General features: G+C 41.8%; 1 protein-coding gene across 9 annotated transcripts in view; it reads right to left on the bottom strand.

The window, feature by feature from the left end:
* Positions 1 to 2886: 2886 nt before the first annotated feature.
* LOC129772914 (carbonic anhydrase-related protein 10) overlaps positions 2887 to 15238 on the bottom strand; it is a 100554-nt gene continuing 88202 nt past the window's right edge. For all 9 annotated transcript variants that reach the window (XM_055776449.1, XM_055776456.1, XM_055776462.1 and 6 more), the window contains exons 6-9: positions 14958 to 15120; positions 14732 to 14886; positions 14522 to 14662; positions 2887 to 4610 (exon numbers count right to left, since the gene is read on the bottom strand). In XM_055776449.1, coding sequence (XP_055632424.1) covers positions 4482 to 4610; positions 14522 to 14662; positions 14732 to 14886; positions 14958 to 15120 — 588 coding nt within the window. In that variant the 3' untranslated portion in view covers positions 2887 to 4481. The remainder of the gene's footprint in view (positions 4611 to 14521; positions 14663 to 14731; positions 14887 to 14957; positions 15121 to 15238) is intronic.

Here is a 15238-nt window from a genome sequence, read left to right as displayed (position 1 = left end):
TTCCACTTGCAATCTAACGATAGTGAATTCGAGCAAAGCGAGAGGTCAAGAGCACTTGGGTTAGCAGGAGGTTTAGGCACACGTGTTGTTTCCCCAGTGTTCAAAACGGTCATATTGAAGCTGTTACAAAGGTCATATATCAACGATGAACGATTGTCGTCGTACTGTTCCCCCCAGGCAGTTCCGTGAGAGTTGAAGTCTCCCAAGATCAATCGTGGCTCAGGAAGAAGTGAGCACATGTCATCAGGTTGTTTGCGGCTAACCGCAGCTCTCGGAGGCCAATACAAGCTGACAATACAGAGGTCTTTACCTCTGATGTTTGCATGACAAGCAACAGCTTCGATCCCTCCAATAGGTGGAAGGTCAATTCGAAAAAATGAGTGGCACTTATTGATCCCCAATAGTACCCCTCCCTATCTGTCATCGCGGTCCAAGCGTATAATATTAAAATCGTGGAAAGAGATATCATCTCGCGAAGAAAGCCAAGTTTCGGACAGAGCAAAAACATCACAATTGAAGTTATGAATTAAAAATTTGAATGTATCCAATTTAGGGATAAGACTACGACAATTCCACTGAAAAACAGTGATATCTCCGACCTCTCTATCTAAATTAGACATCAAGAGAGATAATCATTGCAAGGAGGGGCCATGTTTGCATCAATTGCTGTAAAATTGTCTTTAATACTGGAAGCATTGAGATGAAAAGGGTTCTGATGGAGTCGGAAACATTAAAACACTTGAAGATTTGATCCAAAAGGTCAGACAACTTTATAAATCCCGATTGGGAAGTTGAGCTGGACGGAAAAACAGGGACAGTTGGGGTTTTTGATGTCCCCTGGAGTGCTGGGTCGTTCGAAGGTGAACTATTCCCACGGAAGCCAGGAGGAACCTGATTTTGCTTGTCCGCTGCACTCGATTTTTTAGGCAAGCTTACTGGGGGTATCACCGGGGGGACTTGTTCTTGAACTTTGGGAGTGGTCACATTTTTGCGCCGGGGATTCCCTTTGAAAATAAACGGTGTGCCCCCGCTAGCTGTGTCCGCTTCCATTTCATCAACTGGCAACGTGGAAAAGGTATTGTGTGTTGAGATTGGTTGTTGTTGTTGTTGGGCCAGTGGAGAAGCGCCCTTTAAAATTTCCGCAAAAGTGCGCTTCGAGCGTTCGTTTAAAGAGCGCTTCTGTTTCTCCCAGCGACTCTTGTAAGTTTCACAAACTGAGAGCGCGTGTGGGGATCCTCCGCAATATGGACACTTATGCTCAGTTGCACTGCAGGATTTCCCCTCATGTTGCTCTCCGCAAGTGGCACAGCGCTCCTTGTTGGCACAATAATCCGAAGTGTGACCAACTGACTTGCATTTGTTGCAAGTCATGGGCTTTGGCACGAAGAGTCGCACAGGTAGTCTCAATTTGTCCACCATAACGTAGTCACGGAGGGCGGCACCAGCAAAGGTGACTCGAAACGAGTCTGACGGCGTAAATTTAGTTTGGTCCCCATCATGGGAGAGTTTCCCGAGTTGGCGACAGTCCAAGATTTTCACTTCCATTGAGGGGAGCTTCTTGAACTTGCCTTTTCCTTCTGCTTTTATTTGTTCGCTCGTCAGACCCGTTTCAGTTATCACCCCCTCAATTTCTACGTTATGGGAGGGTATAAATGTTCTATATTCGAGAGTGAAGTGTTGGTCAGCAACAATCTCGTTTGCGTGTTTCCGTTCATTCACGACAACCCGCAATTTGTTCGGTCTAACCCTGCGAATTTCAGATACAGAAGTGTATCTGGCCAGGTCTTTCATGATCTGAATCACGTTAAGGCTTTTTCCTTTTGGTTTTGGCCGGAGGAAAACAACCCACGGGCCAGTTCCAGGTGCATCTTCTGGATAAACTCTGACACGTGGAGCGGAAACAACAGAGGGAGAAGACGAGGACGAGGACGAGGACGAGGATTGGGTTGGATCGGAAACATCAGAAGGGTGAAGCGAAATCGATGATGGGAGAGGGGGAGTGGAAGTAACAGTCGGTTCAGAAGGGAGGCTTGCTATTTTCTTAGAGGGGGGCTTGGAAGGATGAGCAGATTCGTCCCCAGAAGAATTATCTTCTTTTTGAGGGACTCGTTTATGTTTTTTCCCAGATCTTAAATGGGATTCATTATCGGAGATCTCCATCTCTGGAGATCCTCCACTATCCTCCATCTTACAAAAATTTCTGTCTTATTTCTAATATATTATTGATTTTAACAATAATCTCGAAAAAAAAATTACATAACAAAAATAAATTATGATAATAATATTAAACAATGAACAAATGAGTTGAATAATAATATTAATATTAAATATGTGTACCTTAAAATAAAAGTTGTTCCGATACTGCGCTCTACTGCCCTAACCAGGGAGAACCAGAGGCTACGCGCTATGGATCAACACAATAGCGCAAGAATAGCTCACACGGTCACGTGATGCTAATTCCCGTTAACGACAGCCACACGATGGCGATCCCGTTATGCCGATGTTCAACAGCCGCCAAGGGCTGCAAGCTGCAAGAGCGCTGCTTCCTTTGTTCCACTTCACAAAAGGTCAATTCGAAAGCGGACAGCAATGACCTTCACTCGTACACTATACCAATCGCACAATAGTAAAAGTGGCAACGCACAATAACGACACTGAACTTCACTCGTCAAGAATTGGATAGCGAATGATGTGTCGCACTTTGTTGCCCTAAATTTTTTGTCGTGACATCTTTTCTGATTCGACACCCTCAAAGATAATGTATAAGATAAGTTCACCTGGGGAATAAATTATAAAATTAATAAACACTAAGGAGAATAGCACAAATAAGGAAAGGTTGTCATCGCGAATAACAGTACCAACAAATCACCCAAACAGTTATCTGATTAGGTTAACCACTTTTATTGATTTTCTTATAATTTGTTTCGATTGAATGAATTCAATGCTCTTGCTTTCGCATTTTATTGCGCAACACTATCTTCATCTTCGATACTATTCCTTCCATTCTTTACAGCCCTTCCATCACCCCCTGGGTGCGATGAATAATGGAAACAATTTGATTACCCCTCGAACAAATGTATCTCTGTAATCGTTTTCATTTTTTTTAGAGTAAGCACTTTTGTAACAATTAATCAATACTTTTCGTGTGTTTTGCTGCTTTGTTGATTAGGCTTTTACCTTCAAGAGATTCTAATTGATTCTTGTTAATCTGATTGACAGATGTTCCTCATCCACTCACTCACACATACACACAAAATATCTTCACAGTCAATAAACTGAACAACTCAAAGCCTACTACCATGCTTGACACAACGAGGGGTTCTTCTGCAGCGATCCCTCCGCTCGCTAGGGTAAGTACAATAATTGTCGCAGACGCCACTTGCAGCTTGATAGTTTTAAGGATAACTTTGTCTTTTTTTACATCGGTGTTTTGGTCCTGGAACCGAAAACGAGAAAAAGAAAGCAACTGCTCGAACTAACTTATTGCGCGTAACAACATTGTAATTTACACAGCTATTCTGTATTCAGGCATCACGTTATAGAAAAACTGCTACACTCGTTCTGAGAGGCTTTTTTTGTTGTTTAAATCCGAACACAATTCCATACAATTACGTAATACTGCTAAGGTTAGGTTTTGTGATTCATATTCGATTCTAAGGTTACAAGGTTACGTTCTACGGTTAGAAGCACTTTTTTGTTTGTCTAATTTTGTTTCTGTTTTTATTGCGTAGGGCTAGATTGAACCGCTTAATGTCACGCTGCTGCCGTTTACTTACAAATTTTGATTTTCCCGACAGCACAAAGCAACAGTGAGGATAGACCTTAGTGTTTACTAGTCACTAGTTTATGTTACATTTTTTTTTGTTTTATAAAAATAGTCAAATAGTTCAAAGCGTCGTCCCCTGCAAAGATAGTTGTTTTTTTTGTATTACTCTCGGTTACTAACGCGGAATCAGAACGAAAGCTTGCCCGATTGGTGGCTAGTATATGGCATTTCTCTAATGTATTTTGTTTCCTATGTTTTTGGTATCATCAAATGGTATCTCATTGACTGAATTATTGTCCACCACAAAGGGGGTTCCGTGAATAAATAACCCCCGTTTGATTTTTGCCCAGCGCACTCAGCCAGCGAAAACACAAATCGAATCTTCTAAACACATTCTAAAGTTTGGCAATCATTTATTCGAGGAAGCTCCTTCATATACTCTACTTGAGATTATATGTATGTATAGGTTTTGATAACAGTATAGTTTTTACAGTGCGCGTACATTTTTCCAAACCGAAAAACGGGAGAATTTCAGTTTCGGCTTTTGCCTTTTTCACACGCTCAGATGCACACGTCCATCACGCTCCCATCAGATCATCAGATACCAATCGGATCCTTACAAGCGCTGTCGGCGGGGGATCGAATGCTGGTTTCAGTAGGGTGACTTTGTCACACCACCGCTGCTGCCACTGTTGCCACCCCCGCGCCAGCTCCACTATGGGAGCGAATGAAACACGGTGTCGATGTCTGGGAGACCTCGCTCGCGACCCCGGGCCGAGATCTCCGACGTCCAGCGGTTTGCCTTGTAGTACATGTCTTTGTACATCGAGGGACAGTTTTGGTTCTGCAAGGAGAAATATTCGAGCTCAGAGGCGTAGCATAGAGGCGTTTGTCATTAGATGAATTTAACGTCAAATCGTCTGGCAATTGGTAGCAACATCTCAGATTTCAGTGAAGCGTTGTGAGTCATTTTAGCAACTTTGTATACTAGAATTCTTCCAAAACAGAATTGACTACTTTTTAAAAGGACCTCTCGATTTTTACAAAAAAAAATATAACTCAAAAACTATAATACCTGTATAATTCTGATCAAAAATAAAATGTGGGAAACTGTTCCAAATTTCTTAAAAAAAATTCGAAAAATAAAATTCTTTTTTTTTTCAAAAACGGTTTTTTTTTAAATTATAAAAAAATATATGAATAGCCCTTACAATTCCAACAAGTCACCCGGAAGATAGGCAGTTTACAGGGAAAAAGTTGTTCTAAAAAAAGTTTAATCTAAAGGGTTTGTCACATCAAATTGCATCACGGAAAAAACGCTGTAGAAATTCGCCCAGTAGACCGATCCTTTTGAAAATTTTAGACAGTAAAATAAAAACTATTAAACAACTTTTGGCATTTTCTTTTTATTCATACCTCGAGCCCAAGCCCGTATGCTCGCACCTTCCTCTTTACCCCGTCCATAAGGTTCTGTACAACGTCAGGTTGTAGTTTTTTTTTGAACAGAAATCCATCTTCTCTTGAAGTCCGCCTCCGATTTGACAACTTTTGGGTTCTTCCGGAGGGCCTGCTTCATAATCGCCCAATATTTCTCTATTGGGCGAAGCTCGGGCGCGTTGGGCGGGTTCATTTCCTTTGGCACGAAGGTGACCCCGTTGGCTTCGTACCACTCCAACACGTCCTTTGAATAGTGGCACGAAGCGAGATCCGGCCAGAAGATGGTCGGGCCCTCGTGCTGCTTCAATAGTGGTAGTAAGCGCTTCTGTAGGCACTCCTTTAGGTAAACCTACCCGTTTACCGTGCCGGTCATCACGAAGGGGGCGCTCCGCTTTCCGCAAGAGCAGATCGCTTGCCACACCATGTACTTTTTGGCAAACTTGGATAGTTTCTGCTTGCGAATCTCCTCCGGAACGCTGAATTTGTCCTCTGCGGAGAAGAACAACAGGCCCGGCAGCTGACGAAAGTCCGCTTTGACGTAGGTTTCGTCGTCCATTACCAGGCAATGCGGCTTCGTCAGCATTTCGGTGTACAGCTTCCGGGCTCGCGTCTTCCCCACCATGTTTTGCCTTTCGTCGCGGTTAGGAGCCTTCTGAACCTTGTATGTACGCAGGCCCTCCCGCTGCTTGGTCCGCTGGACGAATGAACTTGACAAATTCAGCTTATTGGCGACATCCCGGACCGAACTTCTCGGATCACGTCTAAACTGCTTGACTACGCGCTTGTAATCTTTTTCACTGACGGAGCATCCATTTTTGCCGTTCTTCACCTTCCGGTCGATGGTTAGGTTCTCGAAGTATCGTTTTAGTACTCTGCTGACCGTGGATTGGATGATTCCCAGCATCTTACCGATGTCCCGATGTGACAACTCCGGATTCTCGAAATGAGTGCACAGGATTAATTCACGACGCTCTTTTTCGTTCGACGACATTTTTCCAAATTTACGAAAAATTGACAGTGAATTGACGTGATCTATACACTCTTATCTGATTATAAGCGAAAGCTGAAGATATAATTCATAAAAATTAAATTTGTACAGCGGTTTTTCCGTGATGCAATTTGATGTGACACACCCTTTACAAGACAGTGCTGTTCGACAGTTACAGCAACTACATTGCCAGGATTCAGACTAGCGTAAAACAAAACCCATCGTGCTTCTGGGATTTTGTGAAAAAAAGGCAAGCATCCACTCGAATCCCTCGTAGCGTCAACTTCAATGGTATCCAAGCCAACACAATCGCAGAAGCCGCGAACCTCTTCGCTATGTTCTTCGGGAGCGTGTTTAGCAAAGAGTCACCGGTACCAAGACGCGGTTGTTTTGCTCACATTCCTGCATACAACATCGACCTGCCAGTGATCCAGTTCACCGAAAATGAAATTGTGGAAACTATCGATGCCCTGGACATCAGAAAGGGATGCGGGACGGATGGTATACCTCCCCTACTGCTGAAGAACTGCTCGAGGGAATTAGCGGCACCAATTACCCTCTTGTTTAACCAGTCACTTCGTGAAATGACCTTTCCGGAAGCCTGGAAAGCTGCCTACATCGTTCCCATTCACAAGTCTGGCAACTACAAAAAAGTGGAGAATTATCGTGGCGTTACTATACTGTGTTGTATTAGTAAAGTATTTGAAAGGTTGGTGCACAAAGTTTTGTACAACGTGATGTCCCCCATTATTTTTGAAGGACAACACGGGTTCATGAAGCATCGCTCTACTACTACGAATCTTATGTGCTACGTCACTGCCCTGTCTCGCGAAGTAGAAGATAGACGACAAGTTGACGCAGTATACGTTGACTTCGCGAAAGCGTTCGATACGGTTCCGCATACTCTGCTCATCGAGAAAATGAAGCACATGGGATTTCCAGATTCAATCACAAATTGAATTTCCTCGTACTTGCGTTACAGAACCGCATATGTGGCGCTCAACTCAACTCGATCCCGAGTCTTTAATATTACATCTGGAGTACCGCAGGGTAGCGTACTAGGACCGATGCTATTCCTCATATTTATCAATGACTTGCACATGTTACTTTCCTCATCTAAACTCTCTTTCGCTGACGACATAAAATTCTACCGCACTATCGAGACTTCCTCAGATTGTGATGCACTCCAGGCAGATATTATCACTATGTTGGTGTGGTGTAGAGACAACGGAATGCGTGTCAACGGCAATAAGTGCAAAATTATTTCTTTCGGCCGTTGCAATAGTCTTGTTATGCATCATTACTGGATGGAATCGACAGAGTTGAAACGTGTATCAACGTGCATCAACGACCTTGGAGTTACTATTGATTCCAAGCTTAGATTCGGTGAGCATGTGGCGGCTACGACCGCGAAAGCATTTTCCGTTATGGGCTTTATTCGACGTCACGCAGCTGAATTCACAGATATCCATGCACTGAAAGTACTATACTGTTCACTAGTTCGCAGTACGCTGGAGTACGCTGCGCCAGTCTGGTCCCCTTACCACGCTGTCCACACCTTGTCGATCGAACGGGTGAAAAGAAAGTTTTTGCGCTTCGCTCTTAGGCTACTTCCATGGAATGATGCGACCAACCTACCGCCATACCCTGACAGATGCAAGCTCATAGGATTGGAGGCATTATCAGCCAGACGAATTACGATGCAGCGGTTACTTATATTCGATATTCTTGGAGGTTCTATTGACTGCCCTGAATTGCTTGCACAGATCCCGCTCAACATACCTCCCAGACGTTTCCGGAACTCGCCTTTCTTTGCAATACCATACCACAGAACAAACTACGGATACAACAATCCGTTCGATTCTTGCCTCCGCCAATTCAATCTTATTTGTGATGTGTATGATTTAAATTTGACTAAGAACGCTTTTAGAAATAGGATAAAATGTCTATCATAGGTATAAGCAAATTACAGTCTGTACGACTAGTCGAAGACGGTGTAAATAAATAAAAAGATAACATTCAGCAGCGTATGTTGAGCGAATATTTTCGCTTTACAATACCAGCAAAACAAAGTCCGGAAATCGGTTGGCCCCCACAATCACAGACTCTATTCTGAAAGCGAAAAACTATGTATCGGCTCAAGGAGGAGCTTCAAGGATGAAATTGACGAATAATTTGAAAACAAAGTTCAACAAAACCATGTATTTACTTCAACAACCCATAAATAAGAAAAATAAATTCAAAATGAAAATAAATCTTCATTTTAATTTTTTTCTCTTAATTTTCTGGCTCACATTTTTTATACAGATGTTTTTGCTAAAAATACAGATATAAATTTTTTTTTTAGAAAATTTTACAGATTTAAATGTGGCAACCCTGCCCAACATCCATCTTGATTTCCATCATCTGAGAAACAAATCAAGAAAATCAGTTTTTTAGACCTTTTAAGGTAGGGTCCCCCCACAATCAAGTACTCTATCGACACAAAAACTGAATCACTTGATATAAGTGCCTGCTGGCTGCTTTATCTTGTGAAGGTATCATATATTTTTTCGATTTGTTTTTAGTTTTTCATAAAAAAAAATACAAAACAAAACAAACTTAAAATAGAATATATCTTTTTTCTATTAAGGGGGTATTCTAGTGTAGAGACACGCATTTCGTACGTTTTTTCGAGCTCTGTAAAAATAATACAAAGAACATTTTTACTATCCATTACATCATTATTTGTTCATCTATCTTTTATAACAAAAAACAGGAAGTGGGTTATATCTATGGTGTAACCGCAAGGGTGACGTAGGACTATCGTTGATTTAGAGATCATTTGTTTGAAGTTGAATCTGAATTCATTCTGAATGAATGAATATTTGGAGAACTTCGAAAACGAGAGCGTTACGTTGGAGGCACAAGGTTTTATGCATCCAATATTGGATACGGAAATATCCTACTGATGGGGAAAAATAATCTTCAGAAGCTATCCTGTTAATTGCGATTGATTGAAAAATCACAAAACCTAATGTATTTGGTCACAGTGTTACATGGATAGAAAACATTCAAATAAACTCTTTCACATGAATGTAATTTTAAATTCCCAGAGAAACTGGCAGATTATTTTCAGTAACGATTAGATATTTCCACATTTTCCTCGATACTGGAAGCCCACCAGTGGTTAATGCTAACTCGATAACCATCTGTTAATAGCACTTGATTGTTAATAGCGCGTGTATGTGTGTGTAGCGATGTCTTCCCAGGGAACCGTTTGTGGCATCACTCTCCTCCTGATAGATTCCCTTCTGGCCTAGGGTGCACAAACAGGCTCTTGGTGACACCGTTCATCAGCGCTTTCATGATAAATAAAGAGCTTCACCGCAACAGCGACAACATGCTCCAATCGCTGTTCAATTAGAACTGAGTGGATTTCCGAGCGCCGCTCGCTTATATACCGATTGGTGATTTCAATAGCCTGTTTTGAAAGCAATTTTAAGACTATTGAAACAAGTTCTTGAGCTGAAAAAGCTGAAAAAGGATCCAGATGTCATAAAACTATTGGCTAAAGGTGCTGACATCAGCAAGATGACCTTCATCTCGTTTAAAGTTGGGTTGGACCCGGCTTTAAAATCAAACGCTCTTAAGCCATCCACTTGGCCAGAAGGCATATTGTTCCGCGAATTCGAAGAGCTTTCCACCAAAAAATTTCGGCAATCTCCCGTCATAAACCTGACACCGACATCCGTCACACCGCCGGAAATTGCAGTGCAACATTGAAAAATCATTCAACGCGTATTTCTATGGATGGTGGGAACCCTCGGGTTCCCATCACAGGCGAGTATTGTTGCTCAATTCCCTTTACCCCTACACTCACTCATACTGTGTTGCAGCACGCTTCTACTACTGCCGTTTGCACCAGTTTGATATATTATCAAAACGTGAGAGGATTGAGGACAAAATTGGACGACATCTATCTGGCTTCCATCGATTGTAATTACGATGTAATCATGCTTACGGAAACAGGACTGGACGATAGCATCAACTCCTTGCAGATTTTTGGTACATCATTTAATGTTTTTCGATGTGACCGAAGCTCATTGAATAGCGACAAGCGTAGCTTTGGTGGTGTGCTAATTGCCGTGGCTGAACGACACGGATGTTCACGCATCGACACACGTAGCGGTAGGAGGCTGGAGCAGGTGTGTGTCTCAGCCAATATACGAGGGCGTCGGGTTTTATTGTGCAACGTTTACATTGCCCCTGATAAAAGCCGCATGATCGACATTATCGAAGAGCACATCGCTACCGTTCGTGAGCTCTGTAACATCGCTTCTCGAGACGACACTGTACTCATATGTGGAGACTACAATCAACCGCGCATTAGGTGGTCAGAAAATGAAGATGGCATACGTCCAGAAAACGCGTCTTTTTTAAACCCAGCTGCTTCGGCGTTAATCGACGGAATGGATTTCCTGAACCTGAACCAAGTCAATGCACAACTGAACAACTTGGATCGAATTCTCGATCTGGTTTTCACGTCTGAGGGTAGTTATACGGTAGTTTACACGGATGAAGAACCCTTGCTCCATGTGGATACACACCATCCTCCACTTAACATACACATCAAGGATCCCTATGCACGCCCTTGCCCACCTTTAGAGACGATTAACGACTACAGAGCACTCAATTACCGTAAAATCGACTTTGACGAACTTTTTCATCACTTATCTAGTCTAGACTGGAATTGTGTTTATGAAGAATTTGATGTTCATAGCATGGCGTTGAACTTCTCTAATGTCATATTGCAATGGTTAACTTTGAACGTTCCTGTGAAAAGAAAACCTCTCTCACCCCCTTGGAGCACGCCGCTCCTTCGCAAACTAAAACGCGAACGCAGTCGGTGCCAGCGCATCCTGCGTACTCAAAAATCGCCTTCCTCAAAGAATAACTTTAAATGGGCGAGTGACGTTTACAAAAAACTAAATGCCGACCTTTATAAGTCACACGTATTAAGGGTGCAGTTTGGACTTCGCCGGAATCCAAAATATTTCTGGGGCTTCGTAAACAGCAAGCGGAAAAACAAGTCAGTTCCGATTAATGTGGTTTTTGGTGGAAAAGAATCTGAAAACGAAGCAGAAGCGTGTGATTTTTTTGCGAAGCACTTCGCCTCAGTTTTTCAAACAGTGCCAACGTCCGATAGAGAGGCAGAAAATGCTGCATCAAATGTTCCACAAAATGCAGTAGCTATTGACACGTTCGAAATATCCCCCGCAATAATTATCGAGGCGTCCAAAAAGCTGAAGAGTTCCTATGCTCCTGGTCCAGATGGCATACCCGCTGTTGTTCTTCGTTACTGCGCAAGAGCAATAGCCGAAGTTCTAGCGTTCATATTCAATCGTTCATTCGAGAGAGGAGAGTTTCCTGTGTGTTGGAAAACGTCTTATATGTTTCCTGTGCACAAAAGTGGCGATCGACGTGATGTTAAAAATTATCGTGGGATAACCAGCCTCTCTGCAGCATCTAAACTTTTTGAAATAATAGTCAGCGATCAAATTCTACGAGCCACGAAGACGCATATTTCATCTGATCAACATGGATTCATCCCTGGCAGGTCCGTAACTACCAATTTGCTGGATTTAACTACCACCTGTTTGGTGGCGATGGAAAGGAAAGCCCAGGTTGATGTTATTTACACGGATCTAAAAGCAGCATTTGATCTCATAGATCACAAAATTTTACTCTGCAAACTATGTCGATTGGGAGCCTCTCACAGACTAGTATCATGGCTTTCATCATACTTAATTGGCAGAACGCTGCACGTTAAGCACGGAACATGCATGTCATCACCGTTCACTAATACGACCGGTGTCCCTCAAGGAAGCAACCTGGGACCGCTACTGTTCGTGATATTTTTCAATGATGCTGCGTCTTCACTTGGTCATAGATGTAAACTTGTATATGCCGATGACCTAAAGATCTATGTTGTGGTGAGCTGTGTCCAAGATTGTCTTCATCTACAAAATTTGCTGAATACGTTTGTTCATTGGTGTCGTAAGAATAAACTTGTCATCAGCATCGCGAAATGTCATGTTATGACCTTCCATCGTTCTTTGGACCCGATCATTTTCAATTACCAGATTGATAATACGATTCTTAACAGAATGCATCAGGTGACGGATCTTGGTGTTGTATTGGACTCGAAGTTTTCTTTCAACTCACATTATGCATCAATAATTTTGAAAGCGAATCGTCAACTCGGCTTCATCTCGAAAATTGCAAAGGATTTTACAGACCCACACTGCATGAAGGTGTTATATTGCTCCATCGTACGACCAATTCTGGAAAATGCTTCAGTTGTATGGGCACCAAACGATGTAACGTGGAATCTAAGGATCGAGCGAGTCCAAAAAAGGTTCATACGTATGGCGCTGCGAAATCTACCATGGCGCGATCCTTTGAACCTTCCAGCGTATCCAGATCGATGTCAACTGCTCGGTCTTGAAACGCTCGAACGGAGACGCAAGACACAACAGGCTCTTTATGTTTGCAAACTACTCGTCGGAGAAGTTGATTGCCCTCATCTTCTATCGCTGCTTAACTTTCGTGCATCAAGCAGGATGCTGAGACAGCGGTCCCTGATGCAACCGAGTTTCCATCGTACTCATTACGGATATAATCAACCTATAAGTGCAATGGTTCGTGTGTTTGCATCTATCGAATCCGCGTTCGATTTTAATATCTCCACAAATGAATTTCTACGTAGAATAAGAAGATTAAACTTTAGTTGAGTGACGGGTGTTTATTAAGACAATTTATGTCAGATAAACTTAATTTGTAAACAATAAACAATAAACAATGCAGTTTTTGGATCAAAAAGTAACAAGTATATAACGCGTAGACATTTTATCTTTCGAATGAAGTGTTTATCATACCATTTCGTTCAGTTGTTTAGGAGCTATTAACGCTCAAAATCTCGGTCTCCGGCGTAACGCTTTCGTTTTCGAAACTTTGATTTTACACCCCGGTATAGAAATGAAAGACGTAGTCCTACGTCAAAAAAAAATTTAACGGAGAAAAAATATTCATAACTAGAATAGTTAAGAGCTGATGAAGTGAAAGGGTTAAAAAAAAAGTTGTGCCATGGCGTACACGATTTCAGCCCTTCTGGTCTGAAACAAAAAAAAACGAACAGATTTTGAATCAGTTAGGATGCCGCTATCGCACGAACCTCGGACAAGTCAAAAACATCTTTTTTGACAAAATGGCGCCCGTTTGAAAAACAAAATGCGGTTTAAAACGTTTTTACTTACGGTTCCCGATTTTTTTAAAATAGTAAAATTTTGAAAAATATCATTTTTCAGAGGTTCATGCGGTTCAGTAGAACTTGAGATATCGTGTACGCCAGTTTGAAAAAACTAGTTCCGAGAAAAACGCGTTTGTAGTGCATTGTTATGGCCGTGCCAGGTTAGATACCGAATCAATAAATAATAGGATTTTCGATAAGTTCTTTCTAGGGTATATTCTTGAATGCGTAAACTACAGAAATATGAAGAAAAAAAATTGATTTTTTTCAAATTTCTAGACCATAATACTGCCTTAAGAAACATGTCAAGAATTTACACACAAAAATGGAACGAGTAGAACATTTTTTTTTAGGAGTTTCCATACAAAAATTCCATTTATTCCTGAAACTAGAAAAAATAGATAGTTGACGTCTTCGACAAAAGTTCATATTCTAATAAGATCTAAAACTTTCTTCTTCTTCTTTTTGGCTTTAAGGGGGTTTAAACTTTTCAGTTCATTCGCCTCTAATCTAAAACTTTGTTGAACGCACTATACCGCTATCTTGACTTTGAATAAAAATTGAACATGAAAAAGTTGTTGTTAGAAAAACCTTTTCCCAGTTGAAGTATCCATCTTCCGATGTTCGGGTGTCTTGTTGGAAAATGTAAGTGCTATTAATGTTTTTTTAGAATTAGAAAAACATATTTTTTAATGAAAATGAATTTCAAGTTTTGAAATATTTTTTTTAGTGAGTTTGTTTTATTCATTTTTTGTGGTTGATTTTTTAATGAAAATTGAGACAATTCTCTACATTTTATGCTCTGATCAGATTTTTTAGATATCATAGTTTTTGAATTATAATTTTTTTTTGTAAAAAAATAAGAAAAAAAACTTGGCCCTATTCAATAAGTAGTCTGATATTTTATTGAAGATTTCAAGTATGCAAAGCTGCCCAAATGACCAATGTCTACACACCCATAATGTTTCAATACTATCTTAAATGGTACTGCCAACTCCTAAAACGAGATGGCATGACATTTGTCATTAAAAGGACCTACCTTATTCACCCCGGTGTTAGCAAAATCGATGTTTGTCCGAACCGTCCGGTGGTGCAGCCCCTGAAGGGGTCTCGCGTTGTTCCCCAGCGGAGCTTTGGGTGTCTGCTCCGAGCCCTGCATCAGCTTCCGGAGCGCGTAAAGCTGTTAAGAAAAACAAACCAAGACTTCAGACAGGAAACTTCTAGGGAAATTGGTGTTCATCCGACCCACCTCCTGCTTCGTGATGTAGATCGGCTTGTTCAGGATGATCCATACCGTGCTCTCCCAGCACCCGGGATGGGTTGTGGAGCCCTCGTACGTCATGTACTGCTCGGTGTTCGGCAGTAACGATCGCAGCGAGATGTGCCGAATGGGAGTGGCCGAACCTTGAATGGAAGCGAACCAAAAATTAAACCCCCGTAGTTCACTACGCCAACGCCAACCCACTCCAACCCACCTTTGTAGAGCACCTTGTTGAAGGTGCTTGTGATTACCCTAAGCTCGGGGTTGGGCGTATCGCCAATCTGCACCATCAGCGAGATCCCAACGATGCCCTGGGCCTTGTGTTGCGCCTCCGACATATTGTGGTACAGCTCCTTGTTGAAGCCGTATAATTGAATCTTTGTTTGTGTGTGTTACCCATGAAAAAAGAAGCAGGAAGAAAAAAGGAACCGTCATTGCGATAAAAAGTTTCCGATAAGGTAGTTCGCTATTTTCAAAACAGCGAACTAAGAAACT

The sequence above is a fragment of the Toxorhynchites rutilus genome, chromosome 1 (genome assembly GCF_029784135.1).
Source record: "Toxorhynchites rutilus septentrionalis strain SRP chromosome 1, ASM2978413v1, whole genome shotgun sequence".
NCBI classification, from domain to species: domain Eukaryota; kingdom Metazoa; phylum Arthropoda; class Insecta; order Diptera; family Culicidae; genus Toxorhynchites; species Toxorhynchites rutilus.
This window is presented reverse-complemented; position numbering and strand designations above follow the sequence as displayed.